This window comes from Cottoperca gobio, chromosome 2, assembly GCF_900634415.1.
Source record: "Cottoperca gobio chromosome 2, fCotGob3.1, whole genome shotgun sequence".
NCBI classification, from domain to species: domain Eukaryota; kingdom Metazoa; phylum Chordata; class Actinopteri; order Perciformes; family Bovichtidae; genus Cottoperca; species Cottoperca gobio.
This window is the reverse complement of record NC_041356.1, coordinates 7,481,754-7,501,329: the sequence shown is the minus strand read 5'-3', so window position 1 is coordinate 7,501,329 and position 19,576 is coordinate 7,481,754. Positions and strand designations below refer to the sequence as shown.

General features: G+C 43.1%; 1 protein-coding gene across 1 annotated transcript in view; it reads right to left on the bottom strand.

Moving 5' to 3' along the window:
- Positions 1 to 529: 529 nt before the first annotated feature.
- Positions 530 to 19,576, bottom strand: part of LOC115019853 (muscleblind-like protein 2a) — a 43,096-nt gene continuing 24,049 nt past the window's right edge. The window contains 8 exon segments of the mRNA XM_029449517.1: positions 530 to 4,364; positions 7,044 to 7,138; positions 10,169 to 10,313; positions 10,738 to 10,791; positions 13,880 to 14,140; positions 15,742 to 15,789; positions 15,791 to 15,943; positions 16,723 to 16,887. Coding sequence (XP_029305377.1) covers positions 4,350 to 4,364; positions 7,044 to 7,138; positions 10,169 to 10,313; positions 10,738 to 10,791; positions 13,880 to 14,140; positions 15,742 to 15,789; positions 15,791 to 15,943; positions 16,723 to 16,887 — 936 coding nt within the window. The 3' untranslated portion in view covers positions 530 to 4,349.

Sequence of the window (19,576 nt, the reverse complement as noted above, 5' to 3'; positions counted from 1 at the left end):
TGTAAATCTCAGGGAAACTGGATTAAGCACCTACCAGATGAATAACGCAACATTAAGCTTGATATACATTAATTATATATATATAAACAGTATATCCTATGCATGTATTTGTGTGTATCAAATGTTATATTTTAAAATGGGAGGTTAGCTCACTACAAGTCTTCAGATTGTTTTTATTATTGATCTATTATAGCCATTAGAACTGTGGTATTATTGACCTCTCATATAGATATTTCTTATAGTTATAAAAAAATGCTCCAATGCAGTACAGGAAATGACATGTGAAAGAAAAAAATGGAGTTTGCTTGTCCCAGTCTTTAAGGAGAGCTTAGACCTACGTAAATGAAAGCTGCATTAAAATATTAACATAAGTCTCAAAGCCTATTAGCTGCCACAACCTTAAATGTTCAAATTAGCCTGAGATCTGCCCACTTTTATGATGCTGCAAATAAAAAAGATTAAAAAGATTATTCAGTGTTACCACAAACAGGACCTTTACGTGACACCAATAAAAGATCAACACGAAACATTTCTTTGATTTTTTTATTTCTTTCTTTCAATAGATTTTACACTATCTTGCTGGAACCAAAGAAACATTTGACTATAGAAACATAAAATAGCACAAAATATATGCAAAAAGAAAAAAAGAAAAAAAAAAGAACACATTTAAAAATGATTACATTGAAACTATAAATCCGATGAGGGTCTCTTCTTGTCAATTTATCTTTATGTCTTTACTTTGTTGGTGGGGTACACCGCAACATGGATGGCACAGGCAGTCACAATTCAAAACCTGCAGTCTCCAGTGTAGCGCCCTCTGCTGGCTAAAGCTGTGAAGTACAAGCTCCGAACAAAAAAACATCTCACTACGTATTTTTGGAGGCCAGAAGAAGAGATCAATGACTGTTCACTCTGTTGCAGCCCCCGCCCCCCCCCCCCTCTTTTGGCCTTGTGATGCGCACATTAAAACCCTAAAAAATGACTTTAGATATAAAGATACATATTTGAAATTAAACTGAGAAGGGATTCGAGAAAAGAGATCAAGTCTCTTTAATAAATTTCATAAGAGCTCTTAAAAACATAAAACCTTAAGCACGATGGACTCAAGATAAGGCAAAGTGTTTGGATAAGCTGAGTCTGCTCAGTTGACCAACTGCTCAGAAAGTGCTTACATTTTTCTTTTTCCATCTGTCAATCATTGCCAACACATTTAAAAACAAAAACAAAAAAACATTACACCTCAAGAGGACTCCATACACAAGGGCATTGTGGGTCACCAAATGAGGACTTTTTTGTGTACAGACTTCTTTTTTTTCCCACTAGAAACATTCAGTACGTTATCGTTTAGTAAGAAAAGAAAATATTGTTTCCTCATGCAACATGTTGAGTTAAAGTTATTTACCGGTGGAGTCTGCTTTTGATTGATAAACAGATTTACTGTAGGGTGCAGGAAGGTCTCAACCCTTAAAGGAAATGAAAAACAGATCACATCTTTAAACAATATGAAAAGTGCAATCCTTAACTCTAGTGATACATACGCCTCAAATAAAAAGTCTCAGTGTGGAACCTAAAGGTCCTTTGTCTGGGGAAGAGTTGTACATCTTAATTTATAGATTATTTAGTTCTTATATATATATATTTATATATAATCTACGTAACATTGATGACTTTAAATCTATTTAAGTGTTACAGTCACAGCACTATACAGGCTGTTATTTGCTAATGAAAATATTAGGTCATAATCTCAGTGAAGAATAAGAAATGTTCATATCTTCTTTACAATCTACCTTGTGTACAGTGTTCTAGCAAAAACAAACAAAAAATCAACTTAACAATGTCATTTACAAAAATACCGAACTTTAGTAATTGCAACAACTTAATATTGTTATGAAATACTATTATACTAGAGTGAAAAGTACATCTTTTTTGAAATTTTCTTCTCTTTTTTTTTTTGGTAAAATGTCATCTATACAAGAAACATTTTTTTTCCAACAACACAAGCAACTCTATAACTATGCTCATTACTGCAACACCGTGATCTTTTGATCGATGAGAAGGCAAGAAAGATCCAGGAGCTTTCCATTGGTGGGTTGACCTTTAAGCCCCACCCCTCAGACGTGTGTGCGACTTCTCATTGGTCGACCTCACAGGTCAGACCTTGAAATGACCAACCGTGCAGAACGTAGCACAGCTCAATAAATTACATTCATTTCAAAATAGAATAGTTAACAACATTGTTTTTGACTAAAATTTGACCAAGAGTAACGTAAGATAAATTACAACAAAATAAAAACTTTTACCACCTTCCACGAATATTACATACAAATCAGAACGTGGAGACAATCAGAGTGGATGAGACCACAAAAGTGAAACCAGAGTGAGACACTCTTGTTCAAAGGTGTGATTGTGGATTGTCAATGTTACTCGAGCACCATGAAATTACATCAGAATTGTTGAAATATGGGAAATAAGATTTAGTACGAGTTAAAACACGCTATTCAAAATATGCAAAAATTAATGAGAGGGTTGGTCTGAAAATAATAATCTTGGCTAAAAGACAAATGATTGTTCTGGGTGGAGGTGGAGATGGTGGAGGGTTTGTGGGGCGTTCAAAAATACCTTGATAGTAGACACAACACAAATTTTTAAATAACTTTGAATACATTTCTAGAACCATGAATATAAACTCTCAAAATAAGAGACACTTTACATACATTACACAGTTTACAATAACATTTTTTTTCTCACTCACGTTCCTCATGTAAACTACACAAACCATGGTAAGAAACGATGGTACGCCGTGAAAGTCACCAAACATTCTACAAAGCTATTTTTGATTTGTCGTTTCTTTAACTTCTTTTGTCTCGATAAAGTCACTTGTGATGTTAATGAGCGGTTGCCGGGTTTCCCAGTAACCGCTCGCGAAATGTGATGTCTTCCCCGAAAAAGTCCATGTAGCTTCTGACAGCCGGCGTGTCGTGTCTGTGACTTTTAGTGATTCACTCTGGATGAATGTGTTGTCGATGAGCATTTTTTAGGCACTTCTACAGTTTTCTAAAATGGAACAGGATTATCGGTGATAGTAGGGTTGGACAGGACAACCGACGGTCACAGATAGCCCTCCAGTCGTAGTTCAAGTCATCTTTTTGCTTGACGAGCGTCGTCAAATGCACCGTTTTTTTTATTTAGTCTTAGCACTTAAGTCCCTCACCCACCCCCCAAAAACCTCTCCAACCAGGCCCGGTGTTGCCATCACCTGCTAGACCTCGCTTAAAGTCCCAGTCTGCCGGCAGACCATCCGTCTCCAGATACGAACACACATGCACACACACACACACAAGGCTTGGTATGTCTGGAACGAACCCTCAAGCTTTGTTAAGCCCTTGGCACAGACCCAAGCCTTCAGGCTTTTTTCGGTAATGGCCACGACTATCTTCTGTCAACACTGGGCACTGTCTTCCCCAGTCCCGACTGCATGCAGAAATCCGTGCACAATCTATCCCACCGCCCCTCCTGAACAAAGAACTGAACCCAGCACCGAAACAAATAAAGGGTGCGTCGTGAGCAGCTTTCGCAATGGTGAAAAGAGAAAGAAAAAAGAAGTATCGGGGTGTTAGCATGTGGCTCTGCTTTCTGGCAGGTTGATTCCACCGACCTCTTCAACTTTGGCAAGATGTTTCCGGAGATGAAAAGTTGGCAGGGGGGAGGATGAGCTTCATCGTGGCATCTCGACAGCATCTGGGGCAGATGAGGGGGGTCACCCTCGCAGGGACAGTCACATGAACAAAACGTGAGCCTGTCCACCTCGAGGACATTCAACTTTGCGGAGAGGAAAGCAAAGACCGCAAAGCGCCGAGAGCGTTGGTGCGGTTGTGCACGGGTTTTCTGTGACTCTTCCTGTTTTCCACTCACGCATTAAGCACTATATGTCTCGTATAGTGCAAATCAAGCGGGTTTCTTTACCAACCAAAGGGATGAACATTGTGCAGCGGTTTTTAGAATAAATATGAAAGAGAGGGGGTCGACGGTACTTTGGGAGAACGGTTGTTATGACCTCTATAGTGTGTCCGCTATGTATGTAGCTATACATAAGAATATTTTTGACTTTTTCAAGTTAATAGTTTTTTTTTTTCTAGCAATACATACAGTATATATATATATCTTTTTTTTTATTTTATTTTTTATGTGTGTGTTACACCGGCACTGCAGTTCTTACGGTTAAATTGAAGTGTTACACTCTTAGCATGCAGGTTGCTGGACCTCTATGGGAGAGGTAAGGTAGTATTTACACAGGAGCTGTTTTGGGTTTCCTAGTGCAGCTTCGTGACACTCTGTTCCCTTCCTGAAACTTATTTCAGGATAATCTGCAGGAGAGAGACAGAGAGACAGAAACAAGAGAAGGAAGGAAAGAAGAGGCGCATTTAGTTTACCTGTAAAAGAGAGACGTTTTATTATTACAGTTAAAACACAAGAATAGACTTAAATACATAGAGTTACGGCTTTTATTGTGTTCGGTGTGATCTGGGTCAAACTCCTTAAGGCCTCGTGTGCTTCAAACACAGTACTGGTCGGATCAGAGGACAACCTAAACGCATTCAGTAAACACGGAAAGAATATCTGCTGAAATATCAACAAGGAAACGTACTTTGTTGGTCGCTCAGGTTCACACCTTTGAGTGCGGCCATGCGAGACAAATATAAAAACGTGTGCCTTTAAACCCGGACAACTTCCTGTTTGTACTCTGTTGACGCTGACACGTGGAGCACTGTCTGTCTCGTGTCTCGTGGTCGCAAATGGCATTGCCCCAGGTCTAATCACCTCTGTGTCCATTCGTTCTTCAATAAAGACTGATACAACACACAACAAAGAGAGAGAGAAGGAGAAGAAGAAGAAGAGAGAGAGATTGTCTATAGGGGGGGGAGACAGGTAGAAGAGCTGCTGGCTGCCATCATGAGGTTGCCACTAGCAGCCAGTACAAAGCCTGCAGCGTGGTGCGTGTTATTATATAGACAGCCAGCAAAGGACAGAAGCCACTGGTCACATCACACATCACAGAAGGTCACCACAGGTGGAGAGCGTGTGATGTTGGGAGGAACGCCCGCTCCACAGTGCAGTATGAAAACATTACCGAGGTGCCAGATGGGTGTGATGGTAAACCCCACCCGTCTGGCACTACAGGTGGGTAAAAACAAACACCAAGGATTGTTTGCAGGTCCTATTTGGCAGAATACTCGCAGCGGTACAGAATCATTGTGGAGGTTTGAACTGTTGTATCTTTTCTGTTCATTTGAATACATTTGATAAGAATTATTCTCTCCACAGGGAGGTGAGAGGTTGTCCTCTAGCTGGAGAGCGGCTCAATATAACAATCTCTAATTCTATTTAATTCAAACAATTTATCTTCCTATCAGTTCAGTAGGTGGACCACAGCCTGTAAATGATGTAATGTCACATTCAGACCGTAGAGGGCGCTGTAGCTTCACCATTTCCAGCGAGAGCAGAGAGCCCAGCTCCGTGAGCACATGGTTAATATGAGCTGGAACATGGAAGGATGTGATTGGTTCCTGCTATCATGTCACAATGACAGCTCAGACGGTCATGAGTTGACCAGACTCTGAACCTCTCAAGATGTCTGCAGCATCCTGTCCCTCTATGCATGTGTGTTACTTATTATTTATCACATTTGATTGACGTCTGAGAGGTTATGAACACACAAAGAAGAATCTGGGTGTTTATTCTGAAGAACCATATGATGGAGATGACTGTAGTAAACAAGGCGTGTATGAAGTGCAGTACAGCTGGTGGTTATAAGTGTTAACTGTGTCCTAGCTGGAGGGATCTTTATGCAGGGCGGAGAGAGGAGGGGGGGGGGGGGGGGTACAGACGGAGACAGACAGCGAGGGCTGACGTCAGTGTTTCTCCTCGTCCCACATGCATCTTTAAAAAGCAGCTCTGCTTCCTGCGGCTACTGCTCCTGCATGCCAATTACAGGAAGAGACGGTGTCTCACAGGAAGTGCACACACTGCTGGCCTACGAGGGGCAATAAAGCACAAGGTACCGGATCCTTGGTTGATGATCGAAGAGGCATCTCGGAGAAACGATTAATTTCTTTTGTTTTTAATTAGATTTTTTGTTACACTACTAACAATAATAATGTGGACAATCTTGCACCCGCTGAAAATGACTCGGTTACAGATCATGTCTACCTGTGGAACTCTTCTAATCTGTTCATCAGTGCGTCCTCAAGGCACCTCTATACCGTAGTACCAGTAAATGATTACCAGCCAAGTGAGTCCAGGCCGGCAGCATTGTGCAGAAATTTCCAGGTTTAAAATGGGGCACACATGCGTCACTCTGGCATTCAAACCTGGCGCTGCTTCCCTGGCTCCTGCTGACACGCAGCAACAGGAGAGCCGGCGATCAGAAGCCATTTTTAGAAAGCCTCTCTGATCATTTTTCCTGGGTCTGTCTCACCCTGACATGCGCGGCCCGTAAACGTTTCCTCACATGATTTATTCTCCCTTTTATCCTTCGACCAGGAAAAGGGAAAAAAGGTGAAACTTGGGAGGAGTGGACAACAGAGGGAAGAAATGCGACCCGGCAGCTGTGAGGAACCAGCTGGAGGTGCTGCAGAAATTGCCTGAATGCATTTGCTTGAATGTGTGTGTTTGCATAGCACACAAGCAGTACAGATGATGCCCCCTAGTGCAGATGGAGAGACTCACTTGACAACAACAAGAAAAGTGGAAAATAAAACTTAAAAACAGAACATGCAAAACAAAACCAGGAAGTAGTGCAACACAACACAACTCCTACTTTGCAAATGTGGGAGCTCTGAAGAAGTGCTTGTTGGGAGCGCTTTACGATGTTTTAAAAATAAATATGACACAGCGCACTGGCACCCGCTTGTTAAAGGTAGCCCTTTAAATTTCATGGAAAATACCAACTCTCTCATGCCAGCGTGAGCGGGTGGATGGATGGGGAGGCAGTACTTATTCAGAGCTCCAGGGACTGATGAAAGAAAGCTTTAAAAGGAGCAAACCTGATTGGCTGGTGCTGTTGCTGCGTAGGGGACACTTGTGGCAGGAGTTGTTGCTGCAGAGACAGTAGCAGGCGCAGCACTGTACATCATGGGGACTTTGTTTTGAGGGTGGGAAAGGAGAGGTGTGGGGAGAGGGAGGAGGAGGAGGAGGAGGAGGAGGAGTAATTGGGGAGAGGGAAGGAGGTGGCAGCAATGGACAGGTAGGTGGAGCGTTATGGTAACCATGGCAACAGTTGTGATGTGTGTGTGTCATCGGTATCGTTTGTTGTTGTTGTTGTTGTTGTTGTTGTTGTTGTTGTTGTAGTTGTTGTAGTTGATGGTGGCGGATGTTACAGAGCCAGCAAGCCATCGTTAGGGTTACACCGGCAGATGGCATGCAACCATTCACAATGCAAAGCAAGGAGGACAGGAAGGAAGAAAGAAATAAGAGAGCATGGGAGAAAAACAAACAAAAAAAAAACAAGAGGAGAGAAGCTGATTACAATCACAAGTAAGGAAATTTATACGGAAAAATCAGTTTAATGTTTTTCCCAGAGAAGTTGAGGGACACCAATGACAATGAATCGATGGCACCTTTTGGCAACAGGGATGGGAATTTCATTTTCCTAATTCATGTGAGCTGAGTGAGCTTGAACAGCAGGAAGACGCCAGAGACCCGGGCAGGTACTTCATCCCCCATGCCATAAACATGCTACTCTTGATAGATTGTTGTGATATGATGCTGGGAATCATTATTCCTTGTCATCAATTTTTCCATTTACTTGGGACCTGCTCTTCAGCCGACTGGGACGTTTTGTAATTCCCATCCCCTTTTAGCAGAGACAAACGCTCCGGCTGTGTAGCTGAAATAACTTCTCTGGGAAACTGATTTAAATTTCCTGATCAACACAGCACAGCAAACAGACAGTAGCTATCCTACAGCTTAAAGAACAGACCAGTCTGCAGTATTGTATCAATTTCATCATAAACAAACAAACATTAGCGAGTAAGTCAGTAGGGACAGAAGAGCTAAAGAAAGTGGCATCTCTTTCAGGTGATACAAAGAGGACACAAGAATGTGTTTCATACCTCAGCGTAAAGAAATAAACAGTTTGACTTAGAGCACATTTTTTTAACGTTTCATCACCGCCACAGGAGGTGATGCGATTACTTTTTGTCTCACCTGCAAGGGCTGCAGATATTACCCACTCCCCCCCCCTCCCCCCATACATCAAACAGTGTGTGTGAGAGAGCAAATGGAAGGTCAAGACCTACCAAGACTGCTAGGAGTCATGCACAAGACTGACCCTGTTGTGTTCATGCAGAGAAAGACAGAGAGAGGGAGAGGGGGGGGGGGGGGGACAGAGAGGGAGAGAGAGAAGAGGAGGAAATAAATGGGTTAATTGAGAGGGTGGAGATCAACAAGGTTAGACACGACAAAACAAAAAGGTGGAAGACTTCACTCAGATGCTACTGCTACAGTGGTGCTGTCAGCCTGTTATGAATGCAGTAGCAAGCAGAGGAGTTCCCTTATACTAGACTAGTCTATGGCATTAGCAAGAAATTACTGTTTACATACAGACACAGCTCCACAAACATAAAGCAAACTAAGGTACAATGTGAATTTTTAAAATGATGTTTAATATGTTGCATAGCTGGATCAATGAGATTTGTTTGCAGGCTTGGAGGAAGGAAATGATAGATAATCTGTCCCTGTTCAATTTGTTTTGCAGAGTTTACTCGTCAAGGACAGAGAGTAATTTCTTGTATATTTCGTAGTGCCCACTGGGACACATTTGTAATTATGGACTACATTAATAAAGTTGGCTTGATTTGAGCATTCTGGTGTCTGAGATTCAGCTGTTTATTAAGTTAAAACACATTTTTCTACTGATCCACGAGCAAAAAAAAGAAGATTACTGTCTATATAGTGTCGACTATCCCATAATATTCTTGATCTTCAGAGGCCACAGAACCGCTGCAATTAAATAGGTGCAACTAGTACATTTATATATACATTAGGAATGTATATATTGATACACTTGAGTATAGCGATGATGTTTTGTGATACTGTATCAATTCTCAAAACACAACAAGGTTCATTACAAATGCAGAACTTCTCAATACACAGCCTTAATATATATGCTATAAGAATTTGAGGACAAATAATTAACAATCTAAATAAGTAATGTGTAGAAAAAGAGAGAGAAGACTAAATAATAGAGAGAATAAAACTAAAGAGGTGGCAAACAGCAGCACCATGAGGTGTCAGTACAATGATGTGCACAGGCCTCCCTAATGACGATGGGAAGGGTTTACTGTCTGCATCAATTAAGTATAAAGTAATATCTGCTTCGTATTGTCTTTGTCTAAACCCCACCCATGTGGAACTTAGATCTGTAATAACATGATTTGAAAACACGACTTTAACCCTGAGCTACTTCCCACACACAGATACAGCGGGCGGGAGGGAGGGAGGAGGGGCTGTCAGCCAAACGAGCAGGTAAAAAAGAAGAGTGAGGGATGGGACGTCTCCTCCACATGACTCAGTGTGGCTACAGGCTGCTGTATCAGCTGCAGTCAACTCATGTGAGCGGCTGACCCGAGGGGGCTTAAGCTTCTGTTAGCTTCCATGAGAGGAGTTGAGTGTCTTTTGTTTGGGGGGACTGAAGAGGAATAAGGGAGCATACTTTTGGGAAATTGGAACAAAATTGCTCCTTTTAAAACTTTTTTTTTTTATATTGATGCACTGATGCAAGTTGCGTTTGTCATTATTAGATTATGGCTTGTTTAACTCTTTTGGTATTCAGTGTCAACATATCATATTTTATTGCTCTGGTAGAAAGCCTGCACTGCCCTTTAACCTGGCAGCGATTAGGTGTTATATTGGCAGCCATTAGATCAAAGTTTTGGGATGACGCGGTGAATATTTGAAACATTAGCACACGCACTATTGCAGCAGGGCTCCTTACGTGCGTCACTCAAACGACTAAACAGATGTAAGTGATCATGAGAGGTGATCTCACTTTATATTTGTGATGGATGGAAGGTCAGCTGAGCACATTCAGTGGGTGTACGTGTGTGTGTTCGCTCTGCATACATACGAGTGCTCCCGTGTGCCGTGCGTATCGATCTGGAGCTCTTACCTGTGGGAAAGAAAGCGGACTGCTGGAGCTGTGCGTTGGCCAGCGCCTGCTGGTAGTGCAAAACACTGGGGTTGAACAGGGAGCCGTTGCACTTCTCAAGTGCTTGTCTCTTTGGTAGGGGCTGGAGGATGCCGTGGGGGAACGCCTATCCACCAAAAACACACACACACACACACACACACAACAGAAGAACAGTAGATTTGATCCGCATACTCACACAAGTCAACACTGATATTTACAAATGTGTTATTGGTCTATGCACAGCACAAGGCAACAATGGAAACTTGCTGTAACTATCACAAGGACAATGAGAAACTACACCATAGCAAGGCAATCAACAACACATTAAAGAAAACAGTGTGATAGCTGGAATTATTTTAACATTACATTAGTAAATGAACAGTACAATCTAGAATTGCCACTGGTGATCATAAAAAGACAAATATTTATACTTTAAAGTGTCTTACAGGGTTTCACAAAAACATAAAAGAGCCAACTTAAATTGTGTGAGTGGCTACAGTACAATTAAAGAAGCTACATGCAAAGCAAAAGGTGAAAGGTCAAAGTACCAGGTCTACAGTTGCCTCGAGGGGTCGCTTCATTGCTTTGGCAGTCGACTGAGTCTTTAATTAGCAGGCAGCGAGCACATGATGGCAGTGGGCCAATGGGATTCAAGCGTATTAACATACAGGTAACAGCAAGCAGAGGTGCGTCATGGGGGACAGCATTGCATTGTGGATAGGTGAGAAGGAAAAAAACAAAAACAAAAATAATCTGAATGCAAGTATACCACATACAAAACAATAGGCATGCACATAAACAAAAAATTGTTTTGTTTACTTCAAAGAAAACATTGCTACTTTTTTGAATTAGTACAAAAGCAAAAAAAAAGCATCTACATTTACCTTTGGTTAAAAAATAAATAAAAAAAGCAAGATTCTATGACGTATTTCAAAACTACTGGGAAAGCATTTAGTAGTAACGTCAACTATTTCTGAACAAGTAAATCAACTTTGTTTTTGAAATATCTACGCAAGAAGAAAATGCAGTAAACACAACTGATTCAGACTACTGGGCTGACATGTGAGATCTGAACATAGGCAGGTTCTCTGCAGCTTTCAAAGAAGTGCTACACACACAAGAGTTACAGTGCTACTGGAGGTTGTTTGGGGCCTGAGAAATATCTAAAAACACCCGTTGGGATGTGAGTGAGCTCTGGTCGAAGCCCCTTAAGTGATTGAACTCTGCCCTCACAATTGGCAGCAAGAAGCAGACACAGTTGTGCAGGTAGGTTTTAAACTACACATAAACACTGAGGCTGTTGAAAAGCTGTCACCCGTGTGGCAGCTACAATAAGTAGCCCCCCAACTATCCGATCAAATCTTTTTTCTGTAGTGGTGTCGATTCACGTCTATCGTGCTTGAGGTAAGTGAAAGTCCTCAAACTACATCTGCATCGTGTGGCTTTGTTAGTGTGATCGATGAACTTCGGGAGGCGAGTTATATATCACAGAATGTGGAGCTCTGTTTATTCTTACGTTCCTCCTACGTACGACAAGTACCTTTAAACGTGTTTACAAATCTACGTGTGAAGCCAAGCTACCGAGGTAATAATAAACTGCTTTATTTCAACTTATTGCTTTTGTTAATTGAGAGGGAGGAAAAAAAAAAGATGACATGGATGTGATGAGCACAGCAGTTAAGGGGTCCATGCACAAGCCTCCTGCGTCACGTATGCGTTTGTTTCTAATAGTATGTAACATTAAAGAGCGACAAGGCATTGCTGATGCGCTGCAGTGTTAACACACTTAAACACTGTGGTTAGTTCAAATGGAAGATGGCCTATTAAAGTGACGTGAAAAGCAGAGATGACCGCATTCGACTTGCAATGAGGGAGAAGATCACAGCATGGCAAGCAACACATAATGTGGCACAGTAAAACAACATAATCTCCATAATAGGATCTTCTTACTGTAACTGTATCAGTTAATGTGTAACGTTATCTACAGCACACTTTAGCCTATTTGCTTTAGATTTAAAAAGAAAAAGTGAATTATGGATAATGATATTACCTATTTGCAGCAGTGCAGCAATACAGGTTTTATGGGTCTCTGCTTCAATAAAAAGGGCTTCAGTTTAAGCTAAGGGCTAAAAGAAAATTGGATTAAGGTGCTGACTAAACAACTTATTGTCCAAAAGTTAACCCTGCTCACCTCTAGTAAATTGGGTCATAAAGTTGCTAAACTTGAGCATATGAGGAACATTATAGGAGTATGACAAAGCACAGGATTGTCAAGGATGCACCGGGAAGATAAACTAAATCTTCTTGTATGACTAAGCACTGTGTGCCTGATGGGGAAGTGGTTGAGCTAAGGTACACAGTGTGCCTTTAAGAAAAACAGCGCTGACGGGGTCAACATCAGGTTATAGCGCCTTAGGGTCTCAGGCTCTCTTTTATTTATGCATGTTCCAATTCCTTGTTGTTTCCCTGCTTTCGTGCAGCTGCTACAAAATGCACAAACTAACCTGAACTCAGGGGCGACTTATCATCCGCACTGTGTGGACTTATGGAGGAAGGACAAAGAGAGCAAGCAGCAATGGAGCCAGCCAATGAGAGAGGTATGTGCAACGCGTAAAGCATGCCCATGCCATGGAGGGGGGAAAAAAGTCAGTCAGCAACACTGGCGCAGTACAAGGTGTGCGAGTGCAGCAGCCAAAGGACCAATGAGAAGAAGCCTGTCAGAGGGCGGGGCACAGGCACAGCCAAGACGCACTGCCAAACCCTTCCCACTGTCTGTCTGTATGTCCATCTCAACTGTCTGTCTCTTCCTCAGCCTGTTGGGGAATTTTTTCCAACTAAAAAGGCGGAGGAGGGTAAACCCCCGCCCGTGAGGCTGCATCCTCATCCATCCCCGATTCAATTTACACTGATCTGCAGAGAGCCGCACTTATCATTGAGAGCAGGGGGGAGGTGGGATGGAGGGTGAGCCAGCACATTGTCTCTGTATGAACCAAGGGCATTGAAAAATAAAAGCGTACTGCGGTGAGATAATAACAGATTGTTCTTGCGGCATTATACCGATGCATTTAGGTCTCACTAAACCCTGTTTATTGTATACAACGGCCTCACTTTGGGGTGACTATTGTTAGTGAACAGTACACTGGAGTGCACTAGAATAATCCAGCAGAGGTGGGTATGTTTTATACAGTAATAAAGCAGCGCTCCACATTTTATGTTACTGTGGGTGTCTAATCGGCAGCATGTGTTTACATATTGTGTAAACCAAGATGACTCGCAAAACATTTTTTGTGTATTCAGTGAGCCTATAATGTAATTTGTATTTTATGCACTTTGTATAAAGCCAGGTAGCCGTTACTAGGCATGGATGCTTTATACTGTGCTAAAGTGAATGTTATTTAGAGTGTGAAGAATACTGTATGTATTGTGTTTACTTGCTCTTCCACAACCATAAACCTCCCATAATAATGTGTTTACTTGGTGCCCTATAACGCCTTCCTGGATGCTACAATGAAAGGCTAAGCTCTTGGAAAGTTCAAGGTAAACTGTGTATAGGTGCTTTATAAACTAGCCTTATTGTCCCTTCCAGACCTTACAAGTACTGCTCTATAAAATGTGTTTGGATTTCTACAAGGACAGGTATGTGTGTTTCCTGCTGGGTACAGTAGGTACGCTGTAATGCTGTGCTCTCACCATGGCTGCAGCTGTGGCTGCGGCTTGTGCAGCCACAGCTGTCTGGTTGGCCTGGTGTTGGGCGGCCTTAATCTTGGCCTGCAGGTGGGCTGGGGGGTGGAAGTACTTGCACTTCTCGCGGGAGCAGCGGCTCTTGATGTAGTCCATGCAGACGGTGACCGTGTTGTCGCTGGTGTCGATCATGGGGCTGTCGCTGGGGTGAGCGAAGCGGCAGTCGGTCTCCCCGCGAGCGCAGTTGCCCCGCTGGAACTCGCGGCAAACCTGGGAGCGGGAGAGTCAGGTGGACGAACGAAACACACAGACACACAGATGGATGCATGCAAGAAGAGAGAGAAAAGAAAAACGCACAGAGACATTCAAACCGTGAAGACTTGATCTAACACAGCAGGCAGCTATCACAATCTTGATGACGTTATTAGATTTTTTGAAAGAATTTGACATTTTGGTGTCAAGAAGAATATCTTTGTGCAGAGAAAAAGAAAAATAAGATCATATTATGCTTTTTTTTTTTTTTATAACCACTCAATTATACGATGTCTTACAAGCAGAACTTAAGGTTTTACTTCATTCTGCTTCACTAGACTTGAAAAAATATATATATTATTTTTATGCTGACAATAAAAAGGTGTGAAAAGGCCTGAACAGCATGAAACTGAAGTGCAATGTGTGCCAAACACAAATGATTGTGGAGTCACTGAACCAGTCAGTGTTCAACTGTTCGTGCTCGGGCATAATCACATGGGGATCTGCTTTTGACTTGCACTCTGGGACTGACACACTCACACACACACACACACACACTGGTTTTGTGTGGGAGTGTATACGTGTCTCACAGGGATACTGTTTCATTAGAGCCAACTTCATTCAGTTGCTAAGTGATAGCACTCCCAGAGAAAAACACATAGAGGCACACACCTACGCATCACCTCCAGGTCTTAGGGAGATTATTGTTTATCTCTATATAAAAAAAAAAAAAAAAAACCTCTCGTTAATCACCAAGCTCTTCTCATTCGGTGTCGTTTGCCAGGGGGCAGATGGAGGTTGCTGAAGTTGTCGTGATTGTCCCGGTCTAACTGTGGCTGTCTGGCAAGTATCAGTTTGTGTTGAGCGATTTCCAATCTAAGCTCACACTATCTCATGTTTCTCATTCTCAATCAGATGTTCCTTAACGAACGCTCAAGGATAATGCAGAGGTAAAAAAAAAACGATCAAGCAAGGAGGCTGATAGTGTTGTTTAGATTCAAAATTAAACAATTAATACAGCTGAACACAAAGCTGGCTGCTATTAACAGCTACAGGCTTGTTTTGACTTTTGAACTGCTGCTTGTTCTGCTTATTTAAAGGCATCTTCCGAATGTATGTATAGCTTATGAAAGAGAAAACTTTCTTATCCTTTCAGGCAATTTATATAACAAGAGGTTGCATTCGAAAAGTTTTTTCAAAGGTTAAAGATGTGCGTAAGTGTATTGTATTTGTTGCTATGCCAACTCCTGTGGTAACCAGGGCGGTTTTTTCCTGTATTCACGGCACAGAATGAGGAAATCTTTTCAGATGTTACACATGTATTTGTGACGATTGTATCAAGAACCCTGTCAATACTCTGGAGTTATAAATGATGCTCATTAGTGCCACGTATCGAGTGCAAGCTCTTTCACACCATTCACACAGTGAGGTGTCCCCATAATTATACTGCACGACGTCAAAGGCAACATTAGGTGTGATGAGCTGTCATGCTCGTCTGCAGAGAGAGAGAGAGAGAGAGAGAGAGAGAGAGAGAGAGAGAGAGAGAGAGAGAGAGAGAGAGAGAGAGAGAGAGAGAGAGAGAGAGAGAGAGAGAGAGAGCGAGAGATTGGGTGGGTCACCTCCAGCTTGTCGGTACGCAGCAGTTTCTGGTTGGAGGAAGCCGCCGCTCACGGAGATAGGCGGGCTGCCGGGGACCATACAGGGGCTGTTGGGCAGGATGTCTGTGGGCACCAGGCCCATACTGTGGGACATGGGAGTCAGGTAGGGTGCGTAGCTCAAACCTGCGCTGGATCCCAGACCCTGGCTGACTGGAAACGACTGCTGTACATGGAGAGAAAGACCCAGAGTTATTTGAACTGCTTTAAGATATTCTGTCTGCTCTTGTTCATTTTCTTGAATTAAAATGGCAGTCAGGGGCAAAGGAAATGGCTGAATGTAGGGGAGGGGGCAGAGGGTGAAAGTATACAATAGTATGGCGATAGAAAAGAGGGAGAGAAGTTGGAGACACAAGAGACAAATGAACGAAGGGCGCAGCTGTGCAGAGCGGTGGGTGAGACAGAAGAGAGGTGAGGTGGGGAGCGGGTGTGACAGGTACAGAGAGAGCCGGGGGAACACAGAGGAATAGGTTTCAGGGGGGGGGGAAGCGGAGAGAGAGGGAAGCGAGGGTAGAAACAAGAGAAGGTTTTTTTTTTTAACCTCTGTGTATCCCGGGAAGATTTTGCTGAGCAAGCATGTTCTTTTTCAGCTTCAACCAGCGTTACATTGATGCAGTTAAACACGTTCACACCTGGCAGCTGCCCAGTGCAACCACGGTCTACGGCTGACTGCAGAGCAACTCCCGGAGAGGAGTTGGGGAGTGTTGTGCTTTGTGCTCAAGGCCATCTCAATAACTATTGTGAGAACAATTTCATGATCATTCTAGCCCGAGATGTTATCTGAACGAAGGGTAATCTCATAGAAGGTACGGTAAGAGACGTCTCATGCCCTGCTGACGCTTGTGCCGAGATCATGACACTTTGTATTACACAGGCATGAAGGATAACGTCCTAATGTCGCCTATTTTCACAGTGAGTCACATTGCAGTGGCACACAGCACTTACCATGGGTTGCATGGTGGTGCCGGGGATCATGAACTGCATCTGCTGAGCCAACATGGCGGCTGCTGTCTTCTGCTGGATCAGGTTATTTCGCCCGTTGATCTCCAGCTGGGTCTTCAGGTGAGCGGGCGGGTGGAGGTATTTGCAGTTCTCTCGTGTGCAACGGCCCTGAGCAGCAAAACAAAGTTGATGGGAGAGAGAGGGGGGAGGCGGGAGAGAGAGAGAGAGAGAGACACACAAACAAACAAGGTCATTAACAGTCTGAAAACTTTAAAGTCTCTGATCAACAGAATGAAGTGAGAAGCGATTTCTTTATAATAAACCTGATGAAGAACAGGTTGTTTTTCTGCCTGAGGATGTGGCAGATTTTGTGGGCATTGATTTTGACACAGACTCCAAAGCAACAAGTGCTTCGAGGCAGCATACATATTAATACTTGGAAAGTGTGAAAATTGATGAGAGCTAAGCATTGAGGGGTGTTTGCGCCGATCCAGTGAGGGGAGCATGTAGCTCTCGGCAAGTCTCTTTCTTTTAAGAGACATAATTACCAGTTTCTAGCTTTCTAGCTTTTTAACTGGTCTTAGTCCTGTCTGCACCTCGGGCACACTGACAGGCCAGTGTTCAGTGCAGAGATGGAAATGAGGAGAGGTGGACAAAGGCTAGGGCTCCAGTTCTGATTCTCGACATCACGACTACATCTCCGTAGCTTTTGGATGCACAGGTCACCCAGCGTCCTCTGTGGAAATGCAAATGCAGGGTTGGCAGGGTCACGCTTACAGAGACCCTGGTGGATGAAGGCAATTACACCGTCAACCCAGAGGCTAATGGCAAACACAATAATCCAATATGGATCCTCATTGCGGTGCTTATTGCGAGGAGAGTGGGAGGAAGGGAGGAGAGGGGTCAGGAGGGAGCAACATAGTGAAGGGTAGTATGGAAAGTGAAGGTGAGGAGAGGAGAGGTGGAGAAGACGTGGGCAGAGCGGAGTCATATGAGTTAGTACAGAGGAGAAAGGGGAGATAAACAGGGAAAGGCCAGAGAGGCAAAAGGAGAGGGGGTGACATGGCCGGCATGACATGGCACTTTTCGGCGAACGTAAAGGAGGGCAAGGGAGGTGAAGCTAAATTAAATCAGGACCAAACACCCCTTAACTCCATGACATGAAAGAGCCACAGCACATCTTCTCTCATTTCCTCTCATAAAGAATATATGGCAGCTCCGTCCACACGCACGCTGACGAGCGACGTTTAATTACTCAAGTGCTGCACTCACACACATATTTAAGTCCTCAAATCAAACAGGAAATACCCCGATAATAAGACGAGGATCTTGAATGTGCTCTGACCGTCCTCCCGTCATAACAGGAAACGCACAGGTGCAATCAATAACATTATTAACGACTGCATGCGGTCTAGATATGTCTGACTGGCATGGCCTTCTGGGTAACTTAAAAGAACAGAGCCATCGTTAATGTTATTCATTACACCTGTGCTTTTAATCCTTTCTTTTTATATATCTGCTGCGAAAGTCTGCATTAAAGCACTTTAACTGTATTTTCTGTTTATTCACTTTTATTTTCTAGCATTTCATTCTATTTTAAATGATTTTGTCTTCCTTTTTATTATCCGTGTCTGACTTTAAAAGCAGAAAAAAAACATCATCCCTAACACATTTACACAATATTGATATTGATAGATATGGTAAATCAAATATTGCCTGAGCCCTGGAAGCAGCAAATAATAAACACATTCTTCTTATACTATTCTTAGTAAAGCACTTATCTGGAACACATCCCATGGGGTTTGTGATGCAAATGAATAAAAGCATGATATGGATTGTTTCTGTTAACACAAAGGCTTGAAAGCCCAGAGTGTCACTCACCAAGCAACAGGGATCTGAAGTAGCTACTCAACCTGTTCAAGTCTCTATCGCCACACTGAGAGCTTTGTTTTTGTACGTTAGGTGGGCAGGCAAAGAAAAAGAAATTGTAATAAAGCCAGGCTCCCGTTGTAAATAACTAATAATCCTCATCAAAGGAAAAACTAATAAAACCTGGCCATCCTTTTCTTCCTCTCTGACACCTGTGCTGCCAACGCATGTGTATCACAAGCAAAATACCTTCATTTCATATCTTTGTGTGTTTATTCAAAGATTACAAAGAAACCTTCTAGTGTCCTCAGACTTAATATCCTTTGTGGCAGCTTTGAATCAGAAATAGTGTGTTTGATGCCCTGTGTGGTGGCTTTAACATCTGATAACAGGTATGACATTCACTCGCGACACCTGGAGCAGCTCTGTAATCATGAGTCATGAGTGAGACGGGACCGGCTTCCACACCCCGGGTGTTAAAGCTGCAACAAACCGCTGATACCCCCCCACCCAACGGTTCTCGTGCACAAAATCTCACCTGCCCACACATATGCGTACTAAATCACAACAAGCATCGCCCACACACGCTGGTACACATGCGCGCCGATAAACAGTTCTGTTAAGCCCTGTCCAGACCAGAGGAACAACGTTCTGCACCCCGCAATCGAAAACCTCAGAGGTGTCAAAACTAATTGGAGCCTTATGCACCGCCACCGACACGAGCAAAAGGCGTGTGTATGTGCGCCTTGTGTATCTGCGTCCACGAGAGAGAATGCGTAGGCAAGTGTAACAGTGCATGTGTGCAGGAGAAACTGTGTGGGCGGGTGTGACTGTATGTGTGTGTGTGTGTGTGTGTGTGTGTGTGTGTGTGTGTGTGTGTGAGAGAGAGGGAGGGAGCTGGTGCTGGTGCTGAAGCTGAGCTCTGGACAACATCCCAAACTGAGTCGGCAGGGAAGCACAGCATCACCAAAGCACCATACAGAGATCA